The 27485-nt window shown below is 25.9% G+C and overlaps 2 protein-coding genes across 11 annotated transcripts in view; one reads left to right on the top strand and one right to left on the bottom strand.

Annotated features, from left to right (window-relative positions):
* LOC127290510 (retinal homeobox protein Rx2-like) overlaps positions 1 to 27485 on the top strand; it is a 390969-nt gene that overhangs the window by 227661 nt on the left and 135823 nt on the right. For 2 of the 9 annotated variants that reach the window (XM_051319132.1, XM_051319125.1), the window contains exons 1-3: positions 2058 to 2717; positions 3044 to 3078; positions 3233 to 3263. In XM_051319132.1, coding sequence (XP_051175089.1) covers positions 3254 to 3263 — 10 coding nt within the window. In that variant the 5' untranslated portion in view covers positions 2058 to 2717; positions 3044 to 3078; positions 3233 to 3253. Of the gene's footprint in view, positions 1 to 2057; positions 3264 to 27485 lie in introns of those variants that run through there. The other 7 variants (XM_051319131.1, XM_051319124.1, XM_051319129.1 and 4 more) reach the window with 4 other exon arrangements.
* Positions 5885 to 27485, bottom strand: part of LOC127290507 (homeobox protein orthopedia-like) — a 34429-nt gene continuing 12828 nt past the window's right edge. The window contains exons 4-6 of one of the 2 annotated variants that reach the window (XM_051319117.1): positions 13740 to 13920; positions 13451 to 13657; positions 5885 to 6349 (exon numbers count right to left, since the gene is read on the bottom strand). In XM_051319117.1, the coding sequence (XP_051175074.1) occupies positions 6027 to 6349; positions 13451 to 13657; positions 13740 to 13920 (711 nt within the window). In that variant the 3' untranslated portion in view covers positions 5885 to 6026. The remainder of the gene's footprint in view (positions 6350 to 13450; positions 13658 to 13739; positions 13921 to 27485) is intronic. The other variant, XM_051319118.1, reaches the window with a different exon arrangement.

Genomic DNA, 27485 nt, shown 5'->3' with positions numbered 1-27485 from the left:
TTTATTTTTTTTTTCTTAAATAAATAGAATTCGTAATTGTTAAAGACAGTTATATTCAGTGATTTATCTTAAAATTGATTGTCAATTTCAATGATTTTGGTATCAGATAATAATTTTTATAATTTGATTAGTACATTTTTTTTTGCTATGCATTGTACCTGAAATTTATTTTTTTAAATTTAAACATATTGTTAACTGAACATAAAAATGGGATAATTTACATGTGTAGTCAATAGACAATAATACAATAATTAAACTAATTAAATTGATAATAAAAAACATTTTTTTCCAGTTATTCTATTATTGCTATAATAATAATTATTATTATTACTTAATATCAATTTTTATTTACTATAATTGTACTTTTACTTTTCATTTATAAAAATATTAATAATAATAGTAATTTTTTTTTTTTTTATTAATATTAATATTTTATTGAATTATTTTTAATTTAATAAAGCTCTTACCTTGTCAATATTAGTGAATAATAATTAATTATTATTGATTAATTAGCAGTTATTGCGAATTTTATTTTTTTTAACGCAGGAATAAATTTAAAAAAAAAGTGTGAATTACGTTATTATAATTATATATAATATATCTACACTATGGAGTTGAATTGAATAATAATATAAATATGTTAATTTTGAAGACATGAGTGTAAATAAATGTATTCGCGTGTTAATTGCACAAAAGCATGTCATTAAAAAAATATATATATATATTGAATATATAAAAAATTTATGAGACATGTATATTTTGAATAAAATTAAGTGTTTGTATTTCTGTCAAAGTATTTTATTCTCTAGTCTTTCATTATATATAACTTTAGTTGTTATTTAATTTATTTAAATTTTTCCTTTTTTTCGAAATATTTGCTTAATTTAAAAAAAAACAAAAAAAAAACAATAGAACCAATAAGTGGTTCCAAAACTCATATTATAAAATTATCGAGAGTTCACTGCTTTTCTGTTTACAGAAATGAATATAAATTTAAAAAAAAATTAACTATTGTTTTTATAAATATAAAAAATATAAAATATAAAAAAATATAATAAAAATTAATTTTTATATTATGTAAATTATATGTAACTGTAAATTTATATTAATTATATATATCCAATCTCGACGACAGTTTCTGAATATGAAATTAGTCTCGAAAAATGAATTTCACAGGTAATACAAAAAAGTGTAACTGATTTTTTAAAAATTCACCATCTAATTCCAAAAAAATTATAATTTGTAAGTTGACTTTCATTTTTTTTTCCGACTGATTCTTTGTTGTACGTGTATAAAAGTCGTGAGATTTTTTTTTTTTAATTTAAATTCATCCCTTTAAATTTTTCAACTTTATGCATATGTCTGAAAAATTCTCTCTATAGTATTCTAAACTTTTAATTTATAAATAGAAAATACGGAATTAAGATTTTTTTTTTTTTTGATATGCAAACGACAAAATGAAATGGAAATTTTACAATAGCGGTAATGAATGAGTGTTTGCATAACGTTTTGCGGATAGAGTAATATGTGAAATGATGTTAAATGAATCGGTTATTGCCTCATTATATGACTTAATACACTGCTAAATTGTCAGACATTCTAAGTATTATGAAGACGATTAGTATATATATATTCACTCAAGAGAGACATTTCACTAATATAATTTCTAATTTTTGAAAATAGTTAATTAAAAAATTAATTTTAAATTAATTTTAATTTCTGTAATTTCTGTAATTTTTATATAGGTACTGTAATTTTAATTATTGTGATTTTAATTAAAAAATTAATTTTACTTAAAATATTCTATTTTAACTAATTGAGGAATTTTTTTTTTTTTAATAACTAAAAATAAACGAAATTTTCATACTTACGTGTATATTTATCTGCGCATGAAGGGTTTTTTTTTTAATATTAATTACACGATTTAAAATGTAATTAATTTTAGAAAAAAAATGTTTTAAATACAAAATAAGAAAACAGTAAAATACCAATATTTTAATAATTATTTATTTTACACACTTAGTTGACCTATGCACAACTATACAACAATAGGAAATTATAATTTTTTTTGAAGTTTTCCTAATAAAATCGAAATAATAATTCGATATATTGTAAATACAGTTTCTATTAAAAAAAAAAAAATAATCAAATATTTCGTGTTTCGACTTTTTTTTTTTTGAAATACAATCAAAATTTTCTTGTTTTTCGTCCAGTGCTGCTGATTTGTATTTTTTAATATTAATAATAATATTGTAATTTTTTTTTATAAATAAATTTAAAAATAAACTCTTTGCTCATATTTAAAAATATAAATGAATATAATATATTAATATAAGAATAAGAATTTGAAAATAAAATTCTTTTATTTTTTTAATTTAAAAACTATTTTCAGAATATTTTATTCAGAATAAAATGCATGAATATTATATTTTTAAATAGAAGAGCCAGAATTATATTATTTTATTTTGATAAAAGGAATATTATGTAGAGGTTGTTTAAATGAAAAGATTATTATTTACAAAATAAAATTTCGACCCTAAGAATGCGGTGTTGTTTATAAAATTTTGGATGCCATAAATATGAGCGGTAGCGGTCAATATAAATTTTGCAGGATTGAACAGGAAATTTTCACGTGAATTTATACCTGTATTATTACTTCAGTTAAAATTTGTCTATCAAACCACCAAGTTCATAAAAATAACGTGCGCGTATACAGGGTGATTTTTATATTCCGGACCGCCTAGAAAATTTTTTTTTTAATTCAACTTTTTTTTCGTTAAACAATGAAAAAAATGAGATTAAAAAAAATTTTTTTACGGGATCCAGAATTAAAAAATCTTCCTTTATATCGAAAAATAATTTATTCGGGAGTGCGTATATTATTTAATTTTTTTTCCAGTTTTTTTTTTCGATTCCGTTTATTAAATAAGTTTTATTTTTATTTGATTAAAAATTCGGGCGAGTGAATTAATTTTTTTTTTTTTTAATTTCGGGAGTGTTCGAAATTTATTTAATCGCGCGTGTGTTTTTTTTTTTCATATAGCTCCAGGGCTGAAAATCCAGAAACAGTTGAACATTGTATGTTTTTTCAAAATAAAAAAAATGTCCCCACAAATATTTACGAACGGTTTTTTAAATATTTTTTTTATTAAAATTGTTTTTTAAATTAATTAATTTAACTATAATTATTATGTTTTTTTTTGTAACAAAATAATTTTTTTTTTTGTTTCAGACTGAAGAATTTCAATGAGGAATGCAGATCGGTAAGTTTTTGTTTTCCTAAAATAAATAATATTTTTGAATTTTTTTTTACATGTCTTTAAATTAATTGCCCACATGTTACACACCCTTAATAAAATTATCCGACATTTATTTATAATAAACAAATAAATTATTAGTTCCGTAATAATTTATTTATAAACGTTTTTTTATTGATAAAATAATAATAAAAAATAATTATAATAGTAATAGTATTAATAAATAATAATAATAATAATAATAATAATAATAATAATAATAATAATAATAATAATAATAATAATAATAATAATAATATTAAAAATAATAATAATGTTCTTACTATCAGTTCTGTAATTTTTTTTTATTTCCATTACTTTGTTATTATTATTATTATTTTTATAGAATTATTAACAAATCAGTAGCAGTGGTCGAGTTTTTATAATTAAAAACTCTAAGTACACTATTTTAAATATGACATTTTCTTTTATTTTATAATAATAATAAATTCGAGCGAAAATGGAGTGTCATATAAACAAATTTGTCCGGCACCTAATTATTATTTTTTTTTTTCTTTTTTTTTTTTTGTACATTATAAATCGTATACGTTTGTAAATGGTACATCGATATTGGCCTAGAGCTAAATCATGTGGTATCATCGTTTACTTGTAGTTTACTTTTTTTTGTTTTTTTTTTTTTTTTTAATTTTATTTATTTATTTATTTTTTTTTTCAAACGATAAAATTCGTACCTAGAATAAAATCGACTTTTTTCGTGTCGTCACTTGATTTGAGTCGACGGGTAATTAGCGCATATTTTTTTCAATCTTGTTTGTTTTTTCATATATTTTTCATTATATAATATATGCCCTTTTAATTTTTTGCAAATTGTATAATCTATATCATATTGCGCGCTGATATAAGAAAAGATGCAGAAAGAGACAACAGCTTTCCGCTCAAAAATATCACAATGTCCATAAGTATACTCGTGTAATTTTTTTTTCCTCATTTTTTTTTTTTTTTTGCGAAGAGAATTTGTATTATTGATATATCATATATTATAAATATTATTGTTATTATTTACTTATTTATTATTTTTATTTTTATTATTATTATTAATTAATATTATTATTATATTAATTAATATTACATCATATTCAATAATTAGAATACTTATTACACAACTATTTGACGTATACTTTATTTACAAAATTTCAATGACAATAACGAAACAATTTATTACTTACATATTATATTATCGGTTGTTTTTGCGCGGGCTAAAATAATAATTTTATATTATAAATAAAAGTTCGTTGTGTGGAAAAATTTAGAGACTTTTTTTGTAAAATTATTTTTTTGAAAAAAAATTTTTTGAAATTTGTGATTTAAAAAAAAAAATGAAAATTTTTTTTTAGAAATAGAAAGCAAAATAAAATTTGCAACGAAGAAAATTATTAAATTATTAAATCAAAAAAAAAAAAGAATTTTACATGTAACCACGATTGTTTTATTGTAATTGTAAATATTTTTTTTTTGTCAATAAAAAACAATTTGTGATTAAAATTTTTTTTCATATATTTATAAATAAAAAAAGAAAATTGTTTTCTATTATAAACTTAAAATATTCTTTTTAACAAATTTATTATACTATTTTTTTCGAGGTTATTTCTCATTCAGTTTTACAGTGCAACTACAACTGCGTTCTCTTTTTTTTCATTAATCATCAACTATCAATAATTAAAAATACATCGAATTTTCTTTTCGAAATTCGATTACAATAATTATATATATTTATATGAATTTATACGCCTACTTTTGACTATATTTACAATGCCACGTGTATTACTTAAGGTAACTGTCGTATACTTTTTTTTTTTTTATTTTCTCATTACGTCTCCAATAAGACGATTTTTCGGCTCGTTAATCATATATTTATAATATGGAAAACACGTATTATTGGAAAATCCAAAAACTTAATTCATTTTTAATTGCACAACCCTTTCTTCTTTTTTTTTCATAAAAAGTACATCAAAAAACTACATTTCTTTCTCGAAACAAAAACAAATTTTCTATTTCGTTATATTGTTTCGAATTTCTTTTTTTTTTTTTTTAGTTAAAAATTTCCATTTGAAACAGTGATTGAAATTCAGGAAATTATAATCGAATTTATAATTTATTTTAATCTATTAATTAATTCACTATTTGATTAATAAACCAATAAATTCGACTTTATTTATTGCAAATATAAATTATTCAGAATTTTTTTTATTATTAGAATATTATCTTTAGAAATAATGTAATTGATTTACTATAAATGACTAATAAATTTTTTCTACTTATAATAAGATTTAATAAAATAATAATTGTGTAATAATAATTTAATGTAATAATAGATAATTTATTGCATTATTGATTTTACTTTACAACTAAAAAAAAAATATCTATTCACTGATTCAAATTGGTCAAAAGTAACTACTTGAATTAAAATCACGATACAGTGGAACCTCGTTAATTGTTCTTTTCGAAATAATTTTCTCCAATTTTTATTCAAAAATAATTTTTTCTGATTTGTTATTTTTTTTCGCTTTTTTTTGGAATAACATTACAAAATGCTTGAGAACATTTGCCAGAGGTTCCAGTGTATTATAAAAATAAATTTTTTTTTTTTTGTCAATTGAAAAAGTGATGGTTTTTTTTTCTCCACGGCGCAATTTTGGATTTAAAAATTATTACATTTCCAAATTATGAAATTAATTTGGAAAAGAATTTTTTTTTATTTTTTTTTTTACCTCAGTAGACCGAACTGTATTCCAAATCGTGACCATATTGAGGTGGACCTGGTGGCGGTGGTTGTGGACTATATTGTTGAGAAGCGTCGGAAGCACGACGTCTTAGTGACGCAATACTGTGAGCTTCTCTCCAAACCGAAGCTTCGGATCCATTTCCTTCAGTGACTACGCATGATACAGCACTTCCGGCACCACCTCCACCACTACCGGAAGTCGCACCCGGGGAGCCTTGACCACAATTTAAACCCGAACCCAAACCCTGACCACTACCCACTGATGAACCACCCGGCGGTGAACCCCGCGACGCTGACATGTGAACTCCACCTAAAAGCAAAAATAACAAAAGAAAATTAATTAAATAGAAGAAAAACCAACCAAAAAAAAAAATATTATTTTCTTCTATTTTTTAGTTTTGCAAATATAGAACAATATTTTGGCAATTATTTTTTGCCCTTATTGATTTTTACTGTTCTTACTACAATACTCGGGTCATTTAGACCCAGAGTGATGAAATTTGGCACATTTTTCTATTTCAGAAAGAAATATTAATTATTTTTCTTCGGTTTTTTAGAGTTTTGCAAATATTGAACACCATTTGGCAAATCTTTTTTCTCCCTGTTTATTTATATTTCCCCCACTCTAAAACTCTGATCATTTAGACCCAGAGTGCTGAAATTTGGCATATATTTCCATTTTAGAAAAAAATATTTATTTTCTTCTGTTATTTTTTAGAGGTTTGTAAATATAGAAAACTGCTATGGTAAATATTTTTTTCACTTTGTCAATTTATGTTACCCCTACTCCAAAATTTTTGTCATTTAGACCCAGATTGCTGAAAATTGGTATAATTTTATATTTTAGAAAGAAATATTTATTCTTCTTTCCTTTAAAGTTCCGCAAATATATGAACACTCGTTTGACAAATGAGTTGTTTCTCCTTGTCAATTAATATTTCCCCCACTCTTAAGTTCATTTGAACCCAGAGTGATGAAATTTGGCACATTTTTCTATTTCAGAAGGAAATATTAATTATTTTTCTTCTGTTTTTTAAAGTTTTGCAAATATAGAACACAATTTTGGCAAATATTTTTTCTCCCTGTTTATTTATATTTCCCTCACTCTAAAACTCTGATCATTTAGACCCAGAGTGCTGAAATTTGGCATATTTTTCTATTTTAGACAAAAAAGATTTATTTTCTTCTTTTGTTTTTTAGAGGTTTGTAAATATAGAAAACTGCTTTGGTAAATATTTTTTTCACTTTGTCAATTTATATTGCCCCTACTCCAAAATTTTGGTCATTTAGACCCAGAGTGCTGAAAATTGGTATAATTTTATATGTTAGAAAGAAATATTTATTACTTTCTTCTTTCCTTTTAGAGTTCCGCAAATATAGAAACACTCGTTTGACAAATGAGTCAGTTTATATTTTCCCCACTCTTAAGTTCATTTAGACTCAGAGTGCTGAAATTTGGCACATTTTTCTATTTCAGAAGGAAATATTAATTATTTTTCTTCTGTTTTTTAGAGTTTTGCAAATATAGAACAACATTTTGGCAAATATTTTTTCTTCCTGTTTATTTATATTTCCCCCACTCTAAATCTCTGATCATTTAGACCCAGAGTGCTAAAATTTGGCACATTTTACTATTTTAGAAAGAAATATTAATTATTTTCTTCTGTTATTTAGAATTTCGCAAATATAGAACACTATTTTAGCAAAAATATTTTTTTCTCCATGTCGATTTATATGTTCCTCTATTTTATAACGCTGGTCATTTAGACCCAGAGTTCAGAAATTTGGCATTTTTTTCTATTTTGGAAAAAATATTTATTTTCTATTGTTTTTTTTAAGTTTTGCAAATATTAAAAACTCCTTTGCCAATTTTTTTTTCACCTTGTCACTTTGTGTTGCCCCTACACCAAAATTCTGTCCTTTTAGACCCAGAGTGCTGAAATTTGGCATATTATTCAATTTCAGAAAGAAATATTAAATAATTTTCTTCTGTTTTTTAGATTTTCGCAAATATTCTTTTCTCCTTGTCAATTTATCTCGCCCCTATTCCAAAATTCTGGTCATTTAGACCCAGTGTGCTGAAATTTTGCACATTTCTATATTTTCTTTTATATATTATATTTATATTTTTTATTTAAAAAAAAAAAAAAAATTTACAGAAATACGTTTAGTTTTGTTGGATTTTAGTTTTCTGAGTTTTGCAAAGTTTTTTTTTTCTTTTCCGTAAAAGAAACTGGTATTATAAATATATAAATGTAGGAAAAAAAGTATACGAAAGACATTTTTCAATTTTCTTTATAAATAAAATATTAAAATCAATGGATAAATAATTTGTTCACAATTTTTATGGTATTTGAAGAATTTTATTTTAATACACATATAATATATATATATATATATAAAAGGCAAAGAAAAAAGAAGCCACGACTTTGACGTGCAGAATCCGCTGTTTAAATATTCAATGCGCTCAATAACTTTCACATCAACTAGACCAAAGATTCTAAAAATAGTCTGCGAAAATTGTAAATTAAGTTCTGTATATATCTAGATTCAGAAAATTTGTAAGATTTCATATAACTATTGTATGAACCATAAAAATATATTATATTAAAATTATGAATTAATTTTTTCAGTTAAAAATAAATTTATAAATTTAAATTCAATGCGAGAAGGAGAGGTCTTTTAAAAGTATTTTATTTTTAAAGAAATATTAAAATTTTCGACAGATTTTTAAAATATATTTCCGCAAATTAGCAGAAGTAACAAATATAATTGATTTTATTAAGTATAGTGTTTTATTTCTAAAATATTTTTATTTATTTTATTTTAATTCTCTTTTAATGTTCTTTTATGTCGAAAAATAAGTGGAGTACTTAAACTAAAAATATATTAAGTGAATGGAAAATCAAATTAGGTTTGCAGTTAAATGGGTTTCATTAAAGAAAAGTGGAAGAACGAAATTTTTCTTGAGTGTATTATTAAAAAAAAAAAATAAAAAAAAAAAAAATAAAAACTGATGAGTTTCCAATGTTTTGCATTTTAATAATTAAAATCTATTATTGCTAAATGCGGAAATTATTATTACTTGAAAAGAGTATATCAATTATTATTTGAATTGAATGAAAATTATTTTATTAAAATAAAATTTATTTGATAAAATAAATATTTAGCAGATTTTATTTTAGCTGAATAACGGATTTTAGTTAAATTTTCTATTTTTTGTAAAATTATTATTTGCAAGATGTTTTAGGATATATTTTGACAAAAAAGAAAAAATATTTTTTTAATTCTATTTTTTAATAATTAAATAATTAATTAAATATTTAACTAAATTAAATAATTAAATTAAATATATAGTTCGGTCAAAGATAATAATTTAAATGAAAATTTAACTAAAAGAAAATATTTCTGTAGGCGGCTTTTTTTTGGAGGGTAAAAGTATTTTATGTTTCACGGAATTTTCGAGTTTTAAAGACCCGTCGGTATCGCTTTCAGGAAAGAGCAATTTACAGGTGCGATATCGTTAAAGAGAGATGAAGGGCGAAAGGCCGTATATATATATATATATAGAAAATATTTTTCGTAGCAGGCAGAGAGAGAAAAAAAAAGAGTGAGAGGGGAAAAGAGCATTAATACAGTAGGCAACGCAAAGTGCATAGAGGATGCTACCGTGTGTGTTGTAAAGTTATTTCTCTACCTCTTTGCACGACGTTGGGTGGCCGTCAGTTAATGATTTTTATGATACCTTTTTTCTCTCTTTCTCTCTTTCTTAAATGTTTACAAAGGTTTTTGTAGAAGAAAAAAAAGGAGATTAATGTGTTAAGAAAAAAAGAAAGGATTGTAGTAGGTCAACAGTCGAACACAGTTTTTTCTTTTTAGGGTTTATTGACTCGAAAAAAAAAGAGAAAACGCTTTGATGTTTTTTTTTTTTTTATTTACAAATTCATCAATCCATATTTTTTATATTTACGAAATAGGAAAATAAAAAGAAATAGTTCATAGATTTAAAAATTAAAGTGACACTTCTAAATTTATTATTGGCTATAAATGAATATATATATATATATATCGTTTTATTGGCATTTGTGTTAAAATCACCGAATTTTTGCCCGCGAATAAGGTATTTAGAAAAAGAATTTGAAAACGTTTGCAAAATATTTATTTTCAGAGCGGGAATATAAATTTTCTCTGAATTATTAATAATTGGAAGCGTATGTTATATAGTCGATTATGAAATACTCAATTGGAATGTAATATATACATTTTTATCAACTTTTACTTATTTTTATATTTTCTTCTGTATTTGCAATGAATATGTTACATAAAAACGAAATTAATCGTGAATAGAAGTATTTCTCTCTCTCTCTCTCTCTCTCTCTCTCTCTCTCTCTCTCTCTCTCTCTCTCTCTCTCTCTCTCTCTCTCTCTCTCTCTCTCTCTCTCTCTCTCTCTCTCTCTCTCTCTCTCTCTCTCTCTCTCTCTCTCTCTCTCTCTCTCTCTCTCTCTCTCTCTCTCTCTCTCTCTCTCTCTCTCTCTCTCTCTCTCTCTCTCTCCCATGAAATATAAATTAACTTTCTTAAAATAGTTTAAACATTTTTTTTTATCAGTGTGAAATTTTCTTTATTTTTTTTTTTAGGGTATCGATAAAAAAAATTTAAATAAATATTTATTACAAATTTTTTATTTAAAAATAAAAATAGTTTTTGCTCAGAGACAAATATATTATATTTTTATTTGATTGAAATAAATTTTTACTTTATTCAACAAAATTTGTCTCAAATAAACGAAAAATAAAAAAAAATGGTAGTATAATAATTTTTTTCTTCTAAATATACAACATAATTTTTTATGTACACTCAGAGAAAATAATTTCTCTTAGAAGCAAATAAATTTTTATTTAATTCAAATCAATATTTATTGGTTGCTAATAAATTATATATATATATTTGATTGAAATAAAATATTTCATTTTGATACTCCAATTGAAAATAAAAATTTTTTTTTTCAACCCGTGATTAAAACTCTAAAATTAATGCTATAGAGACGTTTAATTCACACCTCATAGATTACAATTGTATGCTATGATGAGCGCGAGTTAAAGTTAAACTGCTCTCAAAAAGGAGGGATCGCGTCTTTTAAAGTGTTAATCATTATTGAAAACCCAAAAAAAAAAAAAAAAAAAAATTTGTCCTGCTCTAAAAGCTGTTTGCCCGAAGTATTATAACATCGCGTAAAGGCGAGTAGCTGTGTCAGCCTGTTCAAGTATTGCCCCTTTTTACCCTTTCAACTTGCTAGCAACAGTGAACGACAGTAATTACGCCGCAAGTGCATATTTTTTTTCATTTTTTTTTTTTAACAACAAGCAGGTCTCCGACGATAATGCATGTTAATTGGCACCTTACGCGTTACATGCGTTCTTGCGGTACAACGTGAGTTCGTTGTGAAATCCCAAAGCTCTTATACATTTGAAAATTTATAAATATATATATAACAGTTTGAATACATGTATTGGTAATATTGCGCAGAGGAACATTGAGATGATTTCACCGTGAGTCGGCCAATTAGTACCTGTAAAAGGGAAGCACGATCTCTCAACTTGTTACATTTAATTTGGTTCTAACGGAAAAAAACCTGTTCTTCAGTTTAAATAGTAATTATTTACTTTATGTCTGTACAAACGCGCGAAAAAGTGCCATTCTTTTAGAAGTCGTGAATCGTCATTAAAAAAGGGGTATTTCATCTTTTGCAAAATTTTTATTTAACCGAATTTTTATAAAAGAAAAACCATTTTTTTGTTAGTTTTCAAAAATGTTATTAAATATTACAATTTGTTTGTTATTGAAGAAAATTTTCGATTTCTGTATTACCGACGGATGATAAAGTAGTTGTTTTATTTATTCTTTTAGTTTTCTTTGCAAATTATAAGTGTTTCATTATTTTTGTTGTATTCGTTTATTTATTGTCTCTGCCAAGTGGCTCGGATAAATTTTTCAAGATTCTTACAATTTTTAGACTTGATTTCTGTATTACCGACAGATATAGTAGTTTTCTTCCATTTCCTCTAATTTTTAGACTAGATTTCTGTATTACCGACAGATATAGTAGTTTTCTTCCATTTCCTCCAATTTTTAGACTAGATTTCTGTATAACCGACGGATGATAAAGTAGTTGTTTTATTTATTCTTTTAGTTTTCGTGCAAATTATAAGTGATAGTTTCATTATTTTTGTTGTATTCGTTTATTTATTGTCTCTGCCAAGTGCCTCGGATAAATTTTCCAAGATTCTTACAATTTTTAGACTAGATTTCTGTATTATCGACACATATAGTAGTTTTCTTCCATTTCCTCTAATTTTTAGACTAGATTTCTGTATGACCGACAGATATAGTAGTTTTCTTTCATTTCCTCCAATTTTTAGACTAGATTTCTATATTACCGACAGATATAGTAGTTTTCTTCCACATCCCCCAATTTTAATTAAATATATTATGGAAGAGAATCTTCAAATTTCAGAATTTTTGTTTAATACATTGACTTATTGTCTCAGTTACGTGCCTCGGATAAATTTTCCAAGACTCTTTAAAATTTTTAGTCTAGATTACCGACAAATTTCTGAATTACCGACAGATGTAATTTTCTTCTATTAAATCCTCTTTTTTTTTTGCAAACTATAAGCGATATTTTCATCATTTTTGTTTCCTTCATTTATTTATTGTCTCAGCCAAGTGCCACAGCTAAATTTTCCAAGAATCTTAAAATTTTTTCTGATTTCTAAATTATAGTAGTTTTTTTCAATTTCTATTTACGTTTCACTTTGAATTCAAATATTTATAAAGTGAATCTTATTAAATTTTTTTTTTAAATTAATAGAAAGTCGACGATTCTGGAAAGAAAATAACTTTTTGTGAAGAGATTAAAATTTAAATAAATGACTTCGGTCGCATAGGGATGTATTTTCGAAGTATAAAGAATTTGAGACAGTAACATAAACTTCAGACTTGTATGTTTACGCAGTCAGATCTCAAGGTGGTCGCACCTAGGTGCGAGATCTTTCGCTGTATGTTTACCAGAATATCTCGATGCAACCTGTCTTGGTTCAGTGGTGCTTCATCTTTTAAAAAAGATCAAAATGCAGTATCTGTATTCAAAGCAGTATTTTTTTAAACTAAATTTGAAAAAAATTCTTCTTTTTTCAAAACCAAATATGTGAAAAAAAATATTTTTTTTGTTTTTAGTTGAATTATTTAAAGTTAAATATAGTATATATTTTCACATCATCGAGTGTTAATGAGGATACAAATTAGAAATCACATCTTAGTTTTCCGTATAAATAATTAATTTCTAAAAAATTTTTAATAAAAAAAAAAAATCCCCTTTTTTATAATTTTGAAAAAATATTTAAAAACACTCACCGAGTGAATTGAGACCGTAACTTGTTTGATAGACACTTTGCGACGGACTACTGATTGGCAAACCGGAATTACTGAGACTTAAACTTGAGCCAAGTGTACCGGAACTTTGTTGACTTAGTTGACCAAGACTTTGGCCAAAACCACCCATGGTCATTCCACTTTGGCTCAATTGACCCAAACCTGAGTTTGAAAAAGCAGAAAAATGAACTAATATAATTGCAAGATTATTTAAAAATATTCAATTTTAATTAAAATTATTTTTTACAATAAATAAACATTGATTGCCGACCTGGTGCCATTCCCCATCTTTCAGTTGGCGCATGAAACATTCCCGCTGCACCGCACAATTCTGAACTCATTGCCGCAAATGGCGGAAAACTATGCGACGGTACAAGTCCACCTGGTGAACGTAACATTCCGCCAGTCTTCTTGCGTTTCTTCCATTTGGCCCTTCGATTTTGAAACCATACCTGAAAAAAGAACAAAAGATTTCATTTTTTTTTTTCATATCTCTGAATCTAAATTTTTGGATAAATAAATAAAAAAAAATTCTTCTCGGATCATTTCGACACAGAAAATTAAAAGGCATTAAAATAAGCTGCGACGCTTCTTATTTTAATCCATTTTGGTATTAAAATAAGCAAAATTGGATTAAAATAAGAAGCGTTGCAACTTATTTTAATGCCTTTTAATTTTCTGTGAAATCAATCCGTAGTAAAATTTTAATCCTTTCAAATTATGGAATTTTTTTTCCGAATAAATCCGAATAAATTACGAAAATGTTTAATTTTTTTTTCGCCTGTTTTTTTTTGGGGGGAGCAAGTGGAAAGGAATGAAATAATGTATATATTTTCTTGGTGTTAGGACCTACAATATCTTCGACCCCCGGGTGCCGGTAGCTATTAGCTAACGTTATGAGCTGTTGATTCTGGCCACGTAGTGGCCCCCTAAGCTTGGGGGGGTCTCGGGGACTTGATTTATTGATATCGCATGCAAAGCCCGCCTCTGTGTTCTCTCTCTCTCTCTCTATATATATATCTCTCTCTCTTTCTCTCTCTCCAATATATATATATATATATATATATATATACCCTCGACCATAGACTAGAGAGTCCCTTTCCTGCTTTGCTCTTGGCCATAGCATGCATAGCCCGTTTCATACGTGACCATAAATTAGTACTCTCTAGCATTAATGCGCAAGCGTATATATATATATATATATATATATATATATATATATATATATATATATAGTTGAACAAGAGATGAGAGAGAGAACGAGAGAGGGCTTCTGCCAACACTACCGGATTATACGAATCTAATTGGATATATGGGATTTACACATTCTACTCCATTTCCCAGGCACTGATTTCTACTCATTGTGAAACAATCGTCACATTTCTTGTTAAGATGCATTTTCTTACTATATATACATATTTATTATTTATTTTAATTATTATTCTTTTTTTCTTCTTGGAGAAAAAAAATTTTCTCTTATTTTGGAAGGCAAAATGCCAAAAGTGGTGGAATTTTAATTTTTTAACTCTCTTTTTAAGGAAAGAAAAAAATGTATACTATCAAATGGAGACCTATTATTATTATTATTATTATTATTATTATTTTTAGTCTAATGTGATGGTATTTTATATTGTATCACTTAAAAATGAAATAATTTGCTTTTATTTAATTATTTATTTACATATATATACGGGCAATGCCCTTTCGTACAAGAGTACTAAAGTATATAAAAAAAAATGTTCAGTCTGACTGAAATTTACTTTCACTACTGATAGTAAAAAAATTTCATATTTGTCTAAATAAAACGTAACTTTTACTACTGATTCTAAAAAATTAATGACAAATTCTATATGTGAAACTTTCCAATACTACGGATAGTAAAAATTAACACTTGTCTGACTAAAATTTACTTTCACTACTGATAATCAAATTCACTGAAAATTATATAAAGCTAATTAAAACATTATTTTACTACTGACACTGAAAATTGCAAATATGTCTGACTAAAAAGTTACATTAACTACTGATCCTAAAAAATTAGTAGAAACTGTTTTTGCGATGTCTGACCAAAACTGTATTTTACTATTTAGACTAAAAATTACATATCTGGCTGACTAAAATTTACTTTCACTACTGGCGATCAAATTATAGTGGAAATGTTATATATAAAGTTGTCTGACTAAATATTTCTTTTACCACTGACACTAAAAAAAAAATACACACTTGGCTGACTGAAATTACTTTAACTAGTAATTTTCATTACTAGAAATTATTTCACGATGTTTGACCAAATTTTACTATTACTACTGGATTTTCTAAAATCATAATAATAAAAACTGGTTTGTTTTATTAAAATTTATTATTTTATTATACTGGCTATAAAAATTAGTAGAAATTAAATACATTTGCCTTACTAGAAACTACTTTTACTACTGTATACTAAAATTAGTTACTGTCTGACTAAAACTTACTTTTATCACTGACACTAAAATTAGTGAAAAAAATAGAAACAAAAATTAATTACAGAAGTAAGTAACAAAAATTAATAACAAAAAATAGTAACAAAAAAATAGCAACAAAAAATAGCAACAAAAAATAGCAACAAAAAATAGTAACAAAAAATAGTAACAAAAAATAGTAACAAAAATTAACAAAGTTAGTAACAAAAATTTACCATCTTGTTTAACTAAAACTCTCTTACTACTGTTAAAAAAAATTAGAATTTAGTAATTGATTTTATTCCCCGCATCTATTCATGATTCTAACCATCAATTGAAACTAGTACCGTACATTGTAACTAATAACAAATTTAATTATCATTAATTATAATTTAAATCAACTGCAATTGTCACACTATAGTTCCTGTATAAATTAATAATTGTAAACTCTTATGTATCGATTATGTATCTTATGTTTCGATTTGTTTTATATATTAAAACGAATAATAATAAAATAAATAAGTATGTAAATAATAATAATAATAATAATAATAATAATAAATTTGTTTACAATTAAAAACGATAATGAGATTATTCCTCGATACACGAATTTTTGAAAAATAAATAAGTCTATAAAAATATCGCAGGAAATAATAATTAGAAATGTGAAAATTAGCAATGCAAAAAGAGAATTTAAAAAGTAGTGCCATTGTTTAAAAAAAACAGAAGTTTTATCTTAAAATATATAAATAAACTTATGTATTTTAATCTCTGACAAGTAGTTTATCATGTCCTTAATGAGTTACTGCATGAATTATTGAATTATTTATTTCAGTTATATTTAAAACTTTTACTAATAGGTTTATTTGATAAATATTGAAAATATTAATTATATTTTCTGAATTAACATATTCTGTTTAATTAATTTTATTTCATACCTTAATTTATGTTTACTTTTAAAATTAAAAACAATTATGTACAATTTTATGTTTTGCATATATTAATTATTATGTATGTAATAATTTGTGTTAATTACAATGGTAATTAATTATTAAATTGCAGACAATTTATTTCATTATTATTAGTTAATTTTTTATTAATTAATTGCTACTAATTACTATTAATTGCTGTTAATTATTATTAATTAATATTAATTACTATATTAATTGATATTAATGTGTATCAATTTGTATTAATTGATATTAATTCCTTTTAATTGCTATTAATTAATGTATAATATTAATTAAAATTAACAAGTATTTATTAATATTAATTAAATACTATTGCTATATACCTAATTAACAATTTAAATACCTAATTAATTATCCATAATATCGATTATTGAATTCATAAAAAATAAAACCATAGACATTTTTTTTTTCCAATGTCACCGAAAATTTTCTCTCACTTTTTCTTATACTAAAAGCAAAAAGGCGTGTCCCTTTTATAATTCATTTTTTTTTCTTTCCTTCCTTTTTTTCCAAACCCCCTCAACAACATAAGAACTGAAAGGATCTCTCCTTCCAATGTTGCTTATCAAGACTCTCTTCAACCCTGTTTTTGTCTCGCTTTTTGCTTGCTTGTTGGGTGGGTGTGGTTGCACTGATTTCACACTAGAGTTGCGTCTAAAAGCCCGTGAATAATTCCCTGAAGAACAAACCTTTGCCCAGATATTGCGCAATGACGTATTTTTAGGGTCGCATATATTTAGAAAATAAAAAACGTGTCAAGTTGAGAAAGTGTAGGTTATGATTTTTTGTTAATTTTTTTTTTTTTTTTGGAATCAAGGTTGACAGTGACATTTCCGATTCAGGTGAAGCTAGAATTTTAAATAGGTACTAATTTGGAAAAGGATATTTTTAATGAGATATTCTCTTAAATAAAGGAAAATTTAATATAACCATTTTGTTTGTTACTTTTTAAGATAACAACAATTTCTATAGTGACTGTTAACTACTGCTAAAAGTAACAATTATTATTAGTAATGAACCAATAAAAGTAACAACTATTAAGAATTTCTGTGAAAAGTAACAACTATAAACGGTAATTACTGTTAATAATAACAACCATTATTAGTAACGCCCATTAATAGTAATGACCATGAATGGTGAATATTGGTAAAAGTAACAATCATTACTAATAGCTACCAAATAATAGGAATTTATATTTAAAGTAACAAACATTATTAGTAACTACCATGAAAGATAACTACTAATAAAAGTAAAACCATTATTAGTAACAACTATTATTAGTAACAACTATTGTTAGTAACAGCTATTAATAGTAACTACCATGAATGGTAACTGGTAGTAAAAGTAACAACCATTAATAATAACTGACGTTAACGATAACTACTAGTAAACCGTTAATTGTGGCAATTAGTAAAAGTAACAACCATTAATAGTAACTAGGATTAACATTAACTACTAGTAGAAGTAACTACCATTAATGGTAATGGGTACCTACTAGTTAAAACAACAACCATTATTAGTAACAACTATTATATATTATAATTCATAACGGTAACAACTATTTAAAGTACCAACCACTATTAGTAACAACTTCTAATAGTAACTAATCAATATTGGCAATTATTGATAGAAGTAACAACTATTAATAATGGCAACCATTAAAAGTAAAAAAAAATAAATAATAATTGGCATAAACGGTAACTTTTAGTAAAAGTAACAACCATTAATGGTGATTACTAGTAATAGTAACAGCCACTAATAGTAACTGTGATTAACGGTAACTAGTTAAAGTAACAAGCATTATTAGTAAAAACCATGAACCATAGGAACTACCATGAATTGTAACTACTAGTTAAAGTAACAACCACTATTAGTAACACCTTTTAATAGTAACTATCATAAATGGCAATTATTCGTAGAAGTAACAAATATTAATAATAACTATTAAAAGTAACAACTATAATTAGTAACTGGCATTAACGGTAACTTCCAGTAAAAGTAACAACCATTAATAGTAACTGACGTTAACGATAACTACTATTAATGTATCAACCATTAATTGTGGCAATTAGTAAAAGTAACAACCATTAATAGTAACTGGGATTTACGTTAACAACTAGTAGTATGTAATAACCATTAATGGTAATGGGTGTACTACTAGTTAAAATATCAACCATTATTATTAACAACTATTTTACATTATAATTTATAACGGTAACAATTAGTTAATGTAACAACCACTATTAGTAACAACTACTAATAGTAACTATCATTAATGTCAATTATTGGTAGAAGTAACAACTATTAATAATAACAACCATTAAAAGTAACAACCATAAATAGTAATTGGCATTAACGGTAACTTCTAGTTAAAGTAACAACCATTAATGGTGTTTACTAGTAATAGTACCAGCCACTAATAGTAACTGTGATTAATGGTAACTAGTTAAAGTAACAGCCATTATTAGTAACAACTATTAATAGTAACTACCATTAATTGTAACTACTAGTTAAAGTAACAACCAATAGTAACAACCATTAATGGTAGTGGTTGTACTACTAGTTAAAATAACAACCATTATTAGTAATAACTATTATACATTATAATTTGTAACGGTAACAATTAGTTAAAGTAACAACCACTATTAGTAACAACTACTAATAGTGACTATCATTATTGGCAATTATTGGTAGAAGTAACGACTATTAATAATAACAACTATTAATAATAACAACCATTATTAGTAACAACTATTAATAATAACAACCATTATTAGTAACAACTATTAATATTAACTACCATGAATGGTAACTACTAGTAAAAGTAACAACCATTAATAGTAACGAACTAACAACAGAGGCAATAGCAAAAAAAAAATAATAATTGATTGTGGTTAAATTTGATGAATTAGATTATGTGGAAAACGTAATGAAATGCGTTTGAGTAAAAGCTTTATTAGAAATAGACGATACATATATATATATATATATATATATATATATATATATATATATATATATATATATATATATAGACAAAGCTCGGAGAATATAGAATGAATTAGAATTGACAGAACACACCTTTCGATGACTAAGGAAGTGATGGCAACATCACCCAAGGTGCTTGTTATTCCGATATATACGTGAAGATGCTACAAGGCGAGTCAATTAAGAATATTGCTTTTTTAAAAATTGATCAATCACTGCATCGTTAAGAACGCATGCGCCATTGGCAAAAAGCAGCTGTTCTCTTCACCTGGGCTTTCATCGAATCACGCGGGCGAGGGTGGATTTTATATTGAATATTTGATAATCCAAAACAATTAATTTTTGATTTATTATAGATTTATAATATTTATTAAAGAGACAAATTTTTCTCCTCTTTTTATATTAATTTTTAATATAACTAATTTAATTGATATTTTAAATAATTTTTAAATTTATTTACAATTGAAAGAAAACAATTGTCAAGAATCAAATACAAATTTTATGCCTTCAAATTGTAAGGTAAAGTTTTATATTGAAATCTTGGAACTGAAAATCGTTATTGAATGGAAAGACGTAACCCTAAGGTGATTTCATTTTGTGATCGTTGCGAATGGCGACGCTTTAACTTCATAGGAGACTCGCGTCGAACCCTTGGGATTGAAGATACATTCAAAGGTTGAAGTTCGAAAGGCAGGTTTTCCAGGGAAAATAAAAAGAGAGAGAGAGAGAAAATGAGAGAGAAAAAAAAAAGGTTTGGGATGAAAACGTAAAGGTGGTACCGTAAGACCTCGTAAAGGGGGTTCAACGGGCGCTGATATAAATTGAGCTCGCTATCGAGGCAAGCGTCGGGATCTACCCAAGGCCTTAAGATATATAACAGTTGCTTTCAGCATCTTCCTTGAAGGATCACTTGGCTAGACGGTGTGGGGTGTATCCTTGAAAAAAATATATATATATTCTTAAACCAACGCACAATTGAAATTCACTCAAAAATTTTTCTCTAATAAAAATTAGCGAAAGGCAGAAAAAAATACTACTAGGATTAAAATCAGAATAGTAACGTAGTAGTAACTATTGGTAACAGTAACTATTATATACCAAAAGAAAATATTTTCTCTTTCTAGAAAGAGGTAGTATATATATATATATATTTTTTTTTTTTTAATACGAGATTCACAATGATTTAACTGTTTTACGCGCGCAGGAGTTTTTTAACATGTGAAGGTAGTATGAAATAAAATGCACTCTTGTGGTTATATCTCTCATACATCGACCTCGTAAAGTTGATCCGTTTATATACTTTATTATTATTTCAGGAACGCAATATCGTGGCTTAGGATGCCTGTCGTCAAATTAGCAAAAACTGCCCGTGACACTGGATATATCCTCGGGTCATATAAATCTGAGTGGTTATGTGTTGCGTCAGCGAAAATGTGACGAAGAAGAAACGGGAGAATAAAAAAAAAAAAAAAAAAAAAAGAAAAAAAAAACCTTCTCAAATGGTTTATAATTAGGAACATTAAAAAAAAAATTGATTTCAATTTTTACAGGAAAAAAAAATTAATTTTATAATATTTAATTAAAATTTAATTACAAACCAAAAAGGGTTTGTACTGAAAATAGTAGTATTTTATATATTAATATCAATATTAAATATTAATATTAAAATTAAAATTCAAAATTAAAATTATTTCTAATTAAAAAAACTTTTTATTGGTCAATTTTTTGATGAAAATTTAAAGACCCCTTTTTGTTGGATTATGAGGTCGTTAATCGAGTTTCTGGATCACGAAGGGGTCGAAGACAGCTGCACTGAGATTTTGCTATCGATTTTATATACGAAACATAAGCTAGCCTATAGGTGGTCTAGGTAATGCGTCTTGCAACCCCATGACAGCATCCCGACCGCTATCATCAATCAGGGACTGATGCACAGCCCACAAGTTTATGTAGTATTTATTTTCATTAGACTACTTTTTTCCACATAGAAACACACATACACACTTATACTTTATATATATATATATATACAAGATCTCCAAATTCTCTCGAGTCTTCTTCTTTCATGACTGACATTACACCTTCACTAATATGTATATCCTTAAAAAAACAATTTACGAAGATAATCTGATCAAATTCTTTTTTTTAATTCCATATAATTAAAAAAAGTAATGTTTTACTATTAATGATAGTTGTTATCAAAATACTATTAACAAAAAATTATTAATAGTAATTTCCATTAATTGTAACTTTTATTAATACCATAAATGTTAACTGATATTATTAAAAGTATATTATTATAGTAACTATAATTTATAGTAATTTCTATTAATAGTAACTATCATAAATGTTAACTGCTATTGAAAGTAACAATAGTTAACAAAAACAACCATTAATAGTAATTTCCATCAATAGTAAATTCCATTGATAGTAACTTCCATTAAAAGTAAATTATATTAATAGTAACTATACCATAAATGATAACTTGTTAAAAGTAACAATAATTAGTAGCAACTACCATTAATAGTTATTGTTACTTTTAATAGTAGTTACCATTTATGGTAGTTGCTATTAATAGAAGGTACTATTAATGAAGATTACTATAAATGGTGGTTACTTTTAATAGCAATTACCATTCATGGAAGTTACTATTGAATATTGTTACTTTTAATAACAATTACTATTTATGATAGTTACTATTAATAATAATACTATTAATAGAAGTTACTATTTATAGAAGGTACTATTAATAGAAGTTACTATTAATAGAAGTTACCATTTATGGTAGTTACTATTAATAGAAGGTACTATTAATAGAAAGTACTATTAATAGAAGTTACTAATAATAGAAGTTACCATTTATGGTAGTTACTATTAATAGAAAGTACTATTAATGGTGATTATTATTAACGGTGGTTACTTTTAATTATTGTTACTTTTAGTAGCAATTACCATTCATGGTAGTTACTATTCATGTAAATTACTATTTATTATTATTACTTTTAATTACAGTTACTATTTATGATAGTTACTATTAATAGAAGTTACTATTAACAGAAGTTACTATTAATGTAGATTACTATTAATGGTGGTTACTTTTAATTATTGTTACTTTTAATAGCAATTACCATTCATGGTAGTTACTATTAATGTAAATTACTTATAATTATTGTTATTAACAGTTATTATTTATGGTGGTTACTATTAATAGAAGTTACTATTGATAGAAGTTACTATTAATAGAAGCCATTAATTCTTACTATGATTGAATATAACCGAAAGTCATTTCATTAATAATAACTATTATTTATTTAATTATGTAATAATTTTTTTTTTTTTTTTTGTTATATTTTGATTTGTTTTTTTTTTTTTGTTTTTGCGCGCGGTTAAATTCTAAAGAAACGCGGGAGAATTTTCTCATCGGCAATCAATTCTCATCTATTTGAAAACATTTTCCGATGTTTTACACCTCGTTCTGTAAACGATAAACAAAACGTTGTCGTTTCCCCGATTCACGATATCATAAAACCTATGCGGATGCGTTATATGAATTATTAGCGATTGTTTGCCAGACAGAACGTACTCTCAAATGGGCTCGAGCCAATCGACAATTTTATGGTGATACGAGAGAACCTATAAAGGAAGAACATGATGTTCATCTCTTTATTATTTATTTATATATATTATTAAAACAAAACCAAAAAAAAAAATTGAGATTAATATCTAATTAAAAAAATTTCTTTTTTATATCTACATTTTTTTTTTATTCTTTTTTTTTTATTCGCCTTTCAGAATTCGTTTACAAAAAAAAAAAATGCGAGTCGATTTCACGCGACGAAACGGTCCATGCATTTTAAGGAAGGGTGATTTTTTAATGCGGTATAAATATGCATAGACCGCGATATTAGCTCTTACGTGTCGTCGTCGCAGTAGCCCTGTAAAAAAATGTATATGTATATATATAACGCACATAATGCGTAAACGAGATGAAGGGGAGGGGGGCAATGCTATATACAATGTTGAAAATCTCGTGTATATATATATATATATATATATACACTGAGAGAATGAGAATGGGGTTCTCAATGGATAAACTGTGTTGCATAGTTATCCCCAGGGAACATCATCTAACGCCCATTTTGTTATGACTTCTCTCGTTCTGAATTATTTCACATAATGCGTCTATTCACAAACATATACACACATGTATATAAATACGCTATTGTCCCATCAATGGTCAGTGCAAAATTTAACATCACCCAGTCGAATTACCTTTATTCATATATAGACGTTTAAATGAAATGTTTATTAATTAATTACAATTAACGAATTAGATTAATACAACTAGAGAATTATAGTGATTACAAGTTTGTTATCCAAATTTAATTTAACTGTTTTAACTAGTTGCAATAATTTTTTTTTTTCTATTTTTTTGTTTTATTTTATTTTTTTTATTTGTTATGTTATAGTGAATTGTAGTTACAATGGTTGGTAGTTACAGTAATGGAAGTTACAACCATAATTAGTTCTAACCATTAATAGTTGCAACCATAAGTAGTTATTGCTATACGTAATAGCAACCATTAATAGTTGCCACCACATAACTATTAGTTATTGTAACTATTAATAGTTACAACCATTATTAGTTATAGACAATAGTAGTTACCATACAGTTGCAACCAGTAACAATTAAAACCATTAATAATTGCAGTCACTAATAGTTGCAACCATATGCAGTTATAACTATCAATGGTTTCAACCATTGATTGCAACCACTAATGGTTGAAACCATTAATAGTTGCAGTCACTAATAGTTGCAACCATTAATAGTTATAATTATCTGTAGTTTCAACCAATAACAGTTTTTACCATTACTCGTTACAGTCTATAGTAGTTTCTACCATAAATAGTTATAACCATTAATAGTTGCAACCATTACAAGTTAGTATATAGTAGTTACCACCATAAATAGTTATAACCGTTTATAATTATAATCATTAATAGTTGCAACCACTAATACTTAAAACCGTTAATGGTTGCAGTAACTAATAATTGCAATCATAAGTAGTTATAATCAGTAGGTTTAACCATTACTAGTTACATTAGTAGTTACTACCATAAATAGTTGCAAGCATTAAAAGTTACAACTTCTACAGGTTAGTCTATATTAGTTACCACGATAATAGTTATAACCATTAATAGTTAAAACCATTAATGGTTGCAGTAACTAATAGTTGCAACCACTAATGGTTAAAACCATTAATGGTTGAAGTCACTAACGGTTGCAACCAGTAATAGTTGGAACCACTAATAGTTGAAACCACTAATAGTTGAAACCAGTCATAGTTGGAACCATTAGTTGTTAAAACCAATAATGGTTGCAGTCACTAATTGTTTCAATCATTAATATTTTAAGCCGTTAATGGTTGCAGTAACTAATAGTTGCAACCATAAGTATTTATAATCAGTAGTTTCAACCATTAATAGTTTTAACTATTACTAGTTACAGTCTATAGTAGTTACTACCATAAATAGTTGTAACCATTAATAGTTACAACCACTAATAGTTGCAACCACTATTGGTTGCAGTCACTAGTTGGAACCAGTAATAGTTGAAACTATTACTAGTCACGACCATAAAAATTTGCAACTATTAAAATTATCACAAAATAATAGTAAGTAATTATTACCATCAGTAATTGCAATAATTAATTATCGAAAAAATGAATTAACCATTTATTCTTAAATAGTTGCAGTGATTTTTAAAATCATATTATTTCAATTGTAATTTGTCTTAAGATAATTTATCGTGAATTAAATATCATCTAATTATTTATTTTTAATTCTAATAAGAGAATTTACTTTTCACATATTGGGTGTGAGAATATTCTATACGAAAATAAAAGCGATGAATTTTATGAGAAACAATAAATTAGGTAAAACGATGTGGTAAAAGTTCATTTAATCGATAGATAGTGGGGAATTTAGTTGGCAATGACGTAATGCCATTTCTCAGAACAAGACAAAACCAATAGTGAACTGTGTTTATATATCCAGTGCGCGCTTTTATATATATACCCTATAATGCGGGGAGCGAAAACATTGACTGGTTTGTCCCAAAGGAATGAACGAATGACACTACTACCGCCCGCCATTCATTCCATGTCCCATGGGATATTTTTTGAAAGCAATACTTTGTGCACCCACTGTACTGATGCAATAGACGAGACACAGTTCAGCCCAAAACCCATATGTGACTTTTGCTCCAAAAAGGATTTGCGACAGATTTTTTTTTTCTTCTTCTTCAATGAGGGTTGAGATAGAGAATTTAGAATTTAATATACTCTTGGCCCTTTTGACACTTGTGTTTAATATAAAGTGGACTATTTAGATGTAATAAATAGGATTATTTAATTTTAATCAGCTATTTATTAATAAATATATACAAATAATAATAATAAAAATAAAAATGCAAATCCATAGACATGAATTTGTTGTGAAATATTGGAATATATGAAGTTAATTATTTCTCTTTAATTCTTCAGTAACGAATGTTAATTAAATTTTAATTACTCGCTTTGAAATATGTAATAATTATTATTATTAATTTTTGGGGAAAAAAAAATTTGTTTCCTTCCGTATTAATTAAAATTCGGTTAAATTGAAATTAGAAATTAAAAATTAGAATTCTGTAAAATATAAATTATATTATTTAAAATTCTGTAAAATAAAAATTCTTTATAAAATGAATTTTCTCAAATGCTAATTCCAAAAAAGAAAAAATAATTATTACAAATTTTTTAAAAATAAAATTACTAACCCACTTGGAAAGATTCCCCTGAAAGTGCCCCCTGGAGGTTCTATCAGAATTCCGCCGGAACTTCCAACGTAATTCCATCGGAATTCCATTGGAGTTCCAAAGAATTTCCGATGGAATTCCGATTAATTTTTTTTTCAAAATTTTTAGCGTTCTAATTCCGTCGGAATTCCGTCGAAATCCCATGAAAAGATTCCCCGGAAAATGCCCCCTGGAAGTTCTATTAGAATTCCGCCGGAACCTTCAAGATAATTTCGCCGGAATTCCATCGGAGTTCCAAAGAATTTCCTCTGAAATTCCGACGGAATTCTGATTAATTTTTTTTCAAAATTTTTAGAGTCCTAATTCCGTCAGAATTCCGTCGGAATTCCATCGGAACTTCGATGGAATTTCGACGGAATTACGTTGGAAGTTCCGGCGAAATTCTGATAGAACCTCGAGGGGGAAATTTCCGGGGAATCTTTCCAAATGGATAATTATTTGTATATCCCTTTAAAGAAAATAAAAATTTATTAAAATAAAAAGAAAAAGTAAAACTCATTTTCATTTTGGATTTAAAAAAAAAAAGAGAGAAAGAGAAATTTTACTGCAGAATCTTCCGATTTTTGGTCGATTTGGTATATAATAATATTGTATAAGTCGCTACGACGGATCCCAACATTATATAGGTCGTTTTTCCCATAAAATTCCGGCAGTATAGTAATCGAAAAGGACCCTTCAGCCTAGAAACGAGGCAGTTACCTGGGGCAGTTAACTTAAATGCCTGTTAGCGGACATTAACTGCCCCGGCGCAATGGGTTCTA

This window comes from Leptopilina boulardi, unplaced genomic scaffold (genome assembly GCF_019393585.1).
Source record: "Leptopilina boulardi isolate dan_hultmark-lab unplaced genomic scaffold, ZJU_Lbou_2.1 LbouV2_70, whole genome shotgun sequence".
Lineage (NCBI taxonomy): Eukaryota > Metazoa > Arthropoda > Insecta > Hymenoptera > Figitidae > Leptopilina > Leptopilina boulardi.
This window is presented reverse-complemented; position numbering and strand designations above follow the sequence as displayed.